The following is a 9,307-nucleotide window of genomic DNA, read 5'->3' as shown; positions in this document are numbered from 1 at the left end:
CTGTCCTGAATTTAAAATCGATTAGGTAACCATATTGGAGTTCTATTACCCACCAGGACTCCCACATGATTTGGCTGATAGTTGTGCAACTATCGCGCATTAGAGTGCTATAGGGGATAAAGAGATGGTCTGGAGCATTGGAGCGAGGTGGATTGAGTCCTGTTTTACTCGAGTTAATACAACTTGCTCCAATGAATTGTTACACCCGATCTGAATTCTAAGGGGTGAACATGTCTCACAGGCTGGGTTTAATTAAATTGCTTGCTTGCAGAACCATGGACTCAACTGTATATACCTGTCTTCATATTGCTGTTCGTGTACTGTTATTAAAAAATGTAAGAAATAAAAAACTTTTTTGAACAAATATATTGCTGATTTAGAAAGTAACAACCTATATAAACGTATTCGATATAAAATTTGTATTAATACTGGAAAACTGTACCATCTGAGTCCTGTCTGGAGTAGCCAGGGTTAGTTTGCGAGCTGTGATGAGATGAGTTCATCAGCTTTATATTGCTAGGATGTTTCTTTTCTACTACTCCTCCTATTAATACTTTGTGGTCCTAAAAACATGCAAAAAATTGAGTTAATACTTAGAATGAAGGTAAGGTAATGTTAAAATATATAATATAAAGTAATCACGCTATCTGACCGAAGTACGCTTAGTGTAAGTCACGTAGTCTTGAGAAAGAGCATAATACATCACAGTTGGCTGTCAAAATATTCACGTGTCAGTGGCGGATCCAGAAATCTTTGTCGGGGTGGGTCACGGGTCTTGAGGGTGATTTTGATATAGGATTTAGATTTTTGCATCTTTCAGTTGCTGATCCCCAAAAATTTTTGTCAGGGGGGGGGGGCGATCATGGGTCTTGAGGGTGTTTTGATATAGGATTTAGTAGATTTGTGCACCTTTACGATTGATATGATTTGTGCCTCATGTAAGAGAGCCTTTTTCTCAATAAATATTTTAAGCGATATATTAAACCAATGAGAAGTTATTAAAACCCAAATACCCTACGGGTGCAAAGAAGGGTACAACATTAAGGGGTCTTAAACTTAAACCAAAAAAAAAATAATTTAAACCCACATACTCTATGATAGTAAAATCAAGTGTACAAGACTATTAAACCAAAAGAAAGTTATTAAAATATAAATACTGAAAAATCAAGGACTGTCAATTTAAACTAGATATTTTAAAGACAATTAATTTAAACCCACCTATCCTATGGCTACAAAATCAAGAACAAACCTAGGATAAATAAGTATAAATCAAAGTTAACCCCTTAACGCCCGAATTTATAAAAAATAAACAAAAAAAAATTAAAACTCATTAATGTTATTAAAAATGGCCAAATCAAGAAGTTGTAGTAATGAAACATTAAAAAAAATGTTATTTTGATATTTTAGGGGGATTGATGCAAATTCGATACTATCGTCATTAAAGCTTTGAATTTATTTATCAAAATACATACTATTTTTTAATCAATTAATCATAAATGCTATTTATTATTCTGCACTCTACTCATTATTCTGTATGAAATTGTTTAAAACAATTTGAATGTTTATTTAAACATAGATTCACATTACACTTTTCACAAGCCACATTGGTTTGGCCTTTACAGTTTGGTTTCTTACATCTTTGTCTTGCATCTTTGATGACAGGTCAATGAGAAACTCCATCTGTTCTAATATTTTGCGAAGGAAGTAGTGAAGTTGGACCCCTCTTCTTCTTTTTTTCATAATCATTTTGTAATGATCCAGTACACGGTCGACCCCTTTTGCGAATGCCTGCATCTTTTCCCTCCCAACACAACGATTCTGCTATTTTTGTGCGGAATTTGAGCAGATCCATTTGTTGCTTCTTTACCACTCCCAAAGAGTTACTGTCACGACGGTATAGGAGCCAAGCATTGACAATAGCAAGATCTATAAAGTGGAAAATTAATCGCTGGTACCACTTTCTAGACCGAATATGTATTCGGTAGTAAGCAATTAGACTATCCAATGTGTCTACTCTTCCCATAAAAGAATTATAGACTTGCACCATTTTTGGGTAGCAAATTTCAGCATAAGCTTTTGATTTTCGGTCCCATCTTTTTATGGAAGATGTAGGCTGAGCATGGGAGAAAGTGCTGGCTAATGTAACACCCCTATTATCAAACCACTTTAGAGCTCGTATATTAGTATTTTCTATAGTAGTTTGTTTTTCTTCGTAGCTTCCTCGGCCTCTTTTCTTCAACATAGCATCTGTTGGAAATTCCAAACCAGGAAATCTGTTTACTCGAATTGTCCCCATAGCTTGAAAACCTTGTTTTGAAAGTTCTACGAGAAGTTTTAGAGACGAAAACCAATTATCAAAATAAATTATGTGGTTTACATCTTTTCGTTAGGTCTTTACTAATTTCAAAACAATATTTGAACTAGGTCCTAAGTCTACAACATCTGGATGTTTCTCAATTTTACCAGTAAATATATCAAAAGCATGTACAAGTCCATTACTACCACAAATTATGAATATCTTATAACATTGCATTTGCATTTGCATTGCATAGCATTTGCTCTTGAGGAATCTGTAAGAAGGATTCCAATAGTTTGTCTATAAGTGGCCTAATTTTATATAATTTATCACGATTTTGATCAGTACGTTCAGGTGCTTTAGAATTATCATTTACATGAAGTTGTCTTTTTATTTCTTCCCATCTATCTCTACTCATTACATCTGTAACCTGAGTTACGCGACTTTCATGTGCCCAAAACATGCGAGACCTTGGAAGACCAAATACAGACATGTACATAGTAACTCCAAAAAACTGTTCTAGTTCAGACTGTGTCAACCTTAGTGGTTTATTAGAATTTTGCTGAGTTGCAAATAAGTTACTTTGTTCAACCATGTGGCTCAAAATCTCATTGTTAAAAAAATATCTAAAATAATTTACTGGTAGTTTGATTTCTTCTGAAGACGGAACAGATGCAAGAAATGAATACTGTATATCACTAGCGCTATTATCAGGACCAACAAGTTGCCACTTATGTCCAATATTGCTTGATGTTCTGGATGATTTTGATTTGGAAGTACTTGGTAGGACTACGGACTTCTGAATGTCGATCTAGGTGACCTTCTGACCTCATTCTTGGATTCTTCGTTCCTTGCTTGCTTTAATTGCTTTGCAAATGTCCCATTCTTCCGCAATTTAAAACATCTTCTGTTTTCATTTCAAGTTTTTTGTTGAAGATTTTGCAATATGCTTAACGTTTGGTATAAAATAGTTTCTCGAAATCTTATTTATTTTAATTTTGGGCGAGATCTAGAAATGCTTTTCGCTGCATTATAGTCCTGGGCTGAGATTAGTGCTTCATTTAGCATTTTGTAATCGGAGAGCTTGTTGTATTTCGATATCCTGTAGTCCATCGATGAAAGCCTGTGTACCAATTTCTTCCAGAAAATCTTTAGGTGCCTCAGGGTATACCAAATGCAATAATCTTTTAATATCGGCTTCTAATATCCTTTAACTTGGGACAACCTGCTTTAGATGCTGATGGAAATATCTTGTCCCTAAAGGTTAAAATATAGAGGTATAACTGGGTGCATTTTGGGAAAAGAATTTCAAAATGGTTGCTGCCTGTCCTCGAAGCGACACTACCAAGGAAGCTGTCATTTCTTTCTCAGTCCAGCTATTTGCTCTCGCTGCAGCTTCGAATTGAAAACGATGTTTCTCATGCTGTTTGACCATCGAATGTGGGTGGTTTTAAAATTTTGCTAGTTTTCATTATGTCTGGTAAAACTATGGAAGATAATGGAGCTGTTTGTTCTGATTCGACATTAGTTACTGGGACAATATTAGATAAATAAGCTTGGGCATTAATTTTTCTTTCTAATTCAACTATTTTTCTTTCTAAATTAAATTTAAAATCGTTTTGGTGCTGTTTGAAATCATTTAGTTTTTTTTGCAACTAAACAGTTTTTCATATCGTTCTGTAGTTCTTCCAATTTGTCTATATTATTATTAATTTGACTTACTCTAACTTAATTTTTGTGAATTTGGTGTAAACTTTTAATGATTTCTTTCTCAACTTCTCTACGCCTCTCCTCCTTTTTCTCTTCCTCTTCTTGTCTACACTTCTCCTTTTCTAAATTCATTTCGTGTCTAAGCCTCTCCTTTTCCTCGTTCTTATCTTGGCTACGTTTCTCTTCATCTTCTTTAATTTTTAAAAATCATGTGGGCGGTCCGGACGTATTCATTTTTTTAATAGGTGCAAAATGTCGTCTGTCAAAGTGTTCAATGCGTTTTAAATTTATTCATTTTTTTCGAATCCTGGGAAAACTAATAAGTATTCTTGAAAAATTTAAACGCAGAATGAAAGATTGCATTATTACCGAGGGTCGAAAGTTTTTTAGAATAACCAAAAAGTTTCTTTTGAATGAGATATTTGAAATTAAAAGTCACACTAAATTTTCTCTTTTCACCGCTGTAATTTATTAAAATAAGCATTATAAAAGTTTTCAGGGACTTTCGGCCCTCGGTAACAACGTAATCTTTCATTCTGCGTTTAAACTTTCAAATATACTTATTAGTTTTCTCAGAATTTGAAAAAAATTAATACATTTAAAACACATTGAACATTTTAACAAGCGACATTTTGCAGTATCTTTTTATACTTTTAGTTTTTTTTTTTTCTAAATAAATTTGACGATAATTAACTTTTTTTTTCGTGTTGAGTGTCACCAATTTTGTAGTTATAATGCAGTTAATAGTTTAAATCTGTCAATTTCTTAGGATTTTTAAGTTGTCAATTGCCGGTACCCACCCGAACCATCAACATAAATATTGTTTTTAGTTGGTCAGTTGAATCGTTGCTTATTTACTTAAACCATGTAAGTTCACCGAATACACTTTATTTCAGTACGGCCGTAAATGACCCTAAATGGCATAGCGTTGAGCGGTTGCCGATGGAAAATACTCTCACTCTTTCGTATTTAAAATAATAGCATTCGATCCAATATTAAATCGTATATGTTCAGCACTTCTAATTCCAAAGCGTATACATAATTGCTGTCAGATTTTTATTATGATTGGAATTGACTTAATTAATAAATACTCACAAAATTATATCTGAACGGTATCACCACTTTATGGGGTCTTCCTCTCCTTCCTACTTCTCTTTTTTTCTTCTCACCACCGGGATCCTCAACCGATGCTTGTTGTTCCCTGTCAGGTGTCACTTCTCGTGTGTTACGTAAACGCCTCCATGTATCGATGCCTCTAGTCTCGGGTTGGGAGTATATGTCGAGCATATCTGGAAAAATTTCTGTAGTCTGGTTAAAGGAAGCATTCAGAACAAAATCCAGTTGATCTTTTGGAATTAGATCACTAAAAAAGTGTAGTCATCATTTATGGTTGTTATATAATTAATTTAGCCAAAAGTTCTTGATTAAATGCTCATACATAATATTTACAAGAAAGCTACAATGATAATACAAATAGATGCGAAAACCAAAGCTATACCAATCAACACAGGAGTTCGCCACGGAGATATTATCTCACCAAAGTTATTCACACTTGGACTGGAACACGTGTTCAATGACATTAACTGGGCAGATAAAGGAATAAATGTTAATGGAAGAAAACAGTCATTTGAGATACGCTGATGACATTGTAATATTCGCTACAAGTTTTAAAGAAGTACACACCATAATGACACAACTATTTCAAGCTTCGGAAAAAATAGGTCTTAAGATGAACTTGGAAAAAACAAAAATAATGCCAAATACACCGAACCTTAGAGAAATAACATTAAAAGACATAAATTTAGAAACAGTAAGCTAATACACCTACCTGGGACAGATAATGAAAGTTAACAAAGAAAATCAAACTGCCAAAATTACCAGAAGAATAACGTTGTGTATCCTCCCTATACTCCCGTATGGTTCAAAGACGTGGACACTCACCAAGTCTAATATGGATAAAATAGTAAAGGCACAAAGAGCGATGGAAAGATCAATGCTCGTGGTGAGACTTGCAGACAAAAAAACAAACAAATGGATTAGAAGCAAAACCAAAGTAAAAGACGCAGGAGAACATGCTGCCAAATTAAATTGGAGCTTCGCAGGACACAATGCCCGACTGAAGGATAAAAGATGAAACCACGAAATACAACAATGGAAACCATGGCTAGGAAAGAGAAGTAGATGAAGACCACAAATGAGATAGGTTGATGACATTAAGAAGATCGAAGGACACAACTGGAAGCAAGTGGTGCAAAATAGAAAACACTGGATTGATTTGGGGGAGGCCAATGTCCAAACTTGGATTACTTAAAGATGAAGAGAGAGAGAGAAGAGAGGTTGTTTTGAACTGAGTAGCCAGTCATCAGTGGGCGATAGAATGTCACCTTAGGCCACAGCTTAAGGTGGGTCCAGACCCTACACGTGCGCAGAAATAAGCAGAACGAACAGTTCGAACAAAAAATCGTGCGGTTCACTAGAATTGCGTGCGCGTAAAAAGTTCCAGTTGCTTGCAGTGTTTGGAGTCTCTTTTTCTCAAAAATTAGAAGTATGCTAGATAAAAAATGAACGCTGACTTAGCAGCAGCTTTTAGCGCCTTTTTTATTATTTGTAAAATGGCCCAAACGAAGAACAAATGACGTAGTCAGAGAGTATCCACTGAAAGAATTTCTTTAAAATAAGTTATGAAGATATTGAGGAGTTAATAAATTTAATTTGACCTATTATTGAAAAAAAGAGTACAAAATTAGGGAAAGCTAAACATAATTAACGTAACAACAGAAGCACTTGGAGAGAGGAAAGTAACAAACACTAACATATCAAAATAGAAAACCTCGTAGTTTAGAGAGGAAGTAAAGATAAAATGTGAAGCAAAGAAACTACTACCACTATAAACGAATCAGAAATTAAACAAATACTTTAGTCAGACAAATAAACATGGAACACTGGCAGAGATTTTCAAAATAGATGGAACATGACTTCCACGGAACGCAAAGAGAAATATGGAGAATGAGCAAAGAACAAAGAAAAGAGATGAACGAACTAATAAAACCGAGACATATTCAAAAGAAAATATGAACAGATCAAGTGAATAGAGCTAACAGAGCCGCAGGCTGCCTGAATGAAACAATATGGAGAAATAAAAATATCGGAAAAGAAATGAAAGGCAGAATTAACAAAACAATAATGACATACGCGGCAGAAACACGACCTGACACAGAGAGGACAAAAATAATGTTAGAAACAGCAGAGATGAAACAGCAGAGATGAAAAATTGATGGTAAGACACTAAGGGACAGAGCTAGAAGTACACATATACGACGTAAATGCAAGGTGGAGAACATGGAGGACTGGGTAAGAAATAGAAGAGTAGAATGAAACGATCCTATAAGCCGAATGACAACAAATATAGTAGTAAAGACAGCAATAGACGATTCTCCAATAGGAAGACGATCAGTAGGAAAACTAGGAAAGCGATGGAACGACAATTTACTGGAGTTACATTGAAAAATAAACAATTATGTCTACACTACTACTTCGAAGAATGAGCAAAGAACGGGAGCTGTTGATCACCATCAAGAGAAGAAAGTTGGAATGTCTTGGTCATGTGATGAGAGGGAAAATTAGTTAATTATCCAAGGAAAGATTCAGGGCAAACGAAGCGTGTGGAGATCACGTATATCTCGGCTGCGCAATTTAAGAGACTGGTTCCAGTGCACATCTAACCAATTATTTAGAGCAACAGCTTCAAAGATACGAATAGCAATGATGATTGCCAAACTCCGTAGCGGAGAGGGCACTTGAAGAAGAAGATGTGTACACAAAAAGAAAAAGAAGAAGAAGTCTTTTAGGGTTAGGTAAATAATTGATTAAAATTTTAGAAAAAATCAAACCTTTGGAAAAATCTAAAAAAAAAATAAATAGTGTTTGGTCTCCACGATGTCTTCTGCATTAAGAAATATTTCTGGGCATACTCCTAATAAGATGATCGATTTCCTCTTAAAGAATGTTATCCAAGGCTACTTCTACCTTGCGTTAAAGTGCTGCTATATAGTCTGTGGAGGATGAGTAATCTTCTTCCCGTAATGTCCCACACGTCTTCAGTGGGTGAAAGAACCGGGGATCTAGGGAGCCAAGACAATACACCGACTTTATTGCCTTAAAAATGGGCCAGCGCAATTTTAGCTGTATGTAGTCGTGCATTATGCTGTTGGACAACCCCTAGTAGGGGTCTAGTTCACCACGCCTACTAGAAATGAGACCATGGAGAAGACTGGCCCTGAATATGAAACGCTGAAAGGATCTTTTGAAGGTTTTGTAGTTCTGTAGAACTATAAAGAAAAAGATGAAGAAGGAAAACTTTAACAATGGAGGAAATATTTGAAAATGCATATAAAAAAGCAAACACAAATAGATAAATCACACCCTCGGAAAATTAAACAATGACAAAGCAAGCTCCAAATTTCACCATGTAGTCAAAAATAAAAGTGGCCACAAAATATTTGGAGGAGGAGTATAAAAACATACGAAAAGAGATAGAATGGGAAAAACCATGGAAATCAATACAGGCGTTAGCAAATGAAAGGTAAAAAAATACAATGATCTAGTGAAGAATCTAACAGAAGATACCATCCATACTGCATAAGAGTAGCAGTTCTGGTAGTATCGTATGAAATTTTGAAACCGAAATTCGAAAATGTCCTATGTTTCAAAAAAAGTCAACAGCAAGAATAAGATGGAATATATTTGAACAATTCAACTATTATAGATATATTTAAAAGAAAACATTTACCTGAAAGGTTCGAATCCTACGAACCTCCTTGCGCTTGCCAGTGTCTGATGTGCGTGCATCCTCTGAAAAGTAGGCAAATACTCGCATTTCACTTCTTTTCTCAAATATTTCGGATCTACAATAGGCTTCAAAAAAGTACCCTCGGTAGTCAGAACAGGTACGCAAGCCCTGTTCCTTATGCGGACAATCGTCGCCATGGCGGAAGCGAATTTAGCTCCGATTTCCTCAAGGTGAAGATTTTAGCTCGATGATTTGCGGTTGTAATAGGCCAAGAAATGTCATTAGTTACATGTTTGTCGTGTCTCGTGACAATATGGGAGCTGAGGGAATGTCATTATTTGTTAAGTTTTCAGCTGGCTATGTAATAAAAGCAGGGGAGTATTTAGGACAGTTTCGTTAAAGTATTCCGTGATCTGGATTACCCGTAATAAATTAAAATATACATAAAATTAAAGCTTATACTTTTATCAAACATTTTATGCAGATACACAAAGAAAAGTGGAAATAAAGAA

At 35.1% G+C, this 9,307-nt stretch overlaps 1 protein-coding gene across 1 annotated transcript; it reads right to left on the bottom strand.

Annotated features, from left to right (window-relative positions):
* Positions 1-349: 349 nt before the first annotated feature.
* On the bottom strand, positions 350-9,214 carry LOC140431188 (uncharacterized). The gene is made up of 3 exons (XM_072519106.1): positions 8,796-9,214; positions 5,102-5,369; positions 350-563 (listed from the first exon to the last, which is right to left on the bottom strand). Exons 1-3 carry the CDS (start codon positions 8,990-8,992, stop codon positions 423-425), a joined length of 606 nt encoding a protein of 201 aa, XP_072375207.1. The 5' UTR covers positions 8,993-9,214; the 3' UTR covers positions 350-422.
* Positions 9,215-9,307: the final 93 nt, after the last annotated feature.

The sequence above is a fragment of the Diabrotica undecimpunctata genome, unplaced genomic scaffold (assembly GCF_040954645.1).
Source record: "Diabrotica undecimpunctata isolate CICGRU unplaced genomic scaffold, icDiaUnde3 ctg00000593.1, whole genome shotgun sequence".
NCBI classification, from domain to species: Eukaryota; Metazoa; Arthropoda; class Insecta; order Coleoptera; family Chrysomelidae; genus Diabrotica; species Diabrotica undecimpunctata.
This window is presented reverse-complemented; position numbering and strand designations above follow the sequence as displayed.

What these genes read in the sequence shown, in the direction of transcription:
- LOC140431188 (XM_072519106.1), bottom strand. Translation starts at nt 8,992, where the DNA reads ATGGCGACGATTGTCCGCATAAGGAACAGGGCTTGCGTACCTGTTCTG. An exon ending in GTAGGATTCGAACCTTTCAG is followed by an intron (nt 5,370 to 8,795) that starts GTAAATGTTTTC and finishes ACACTTTTTTAG; the next exon opens with TGATCTAATTCCAAAAGATC. An exon ending in TACCGTTCAGATATAATTTT is followed by an intron (nt 564 to 5,101) that starts GTGAGTATTTAT and finishes GCATGTTTTTAG; the next exon opens with GACCACAAAGTATTAATAGG.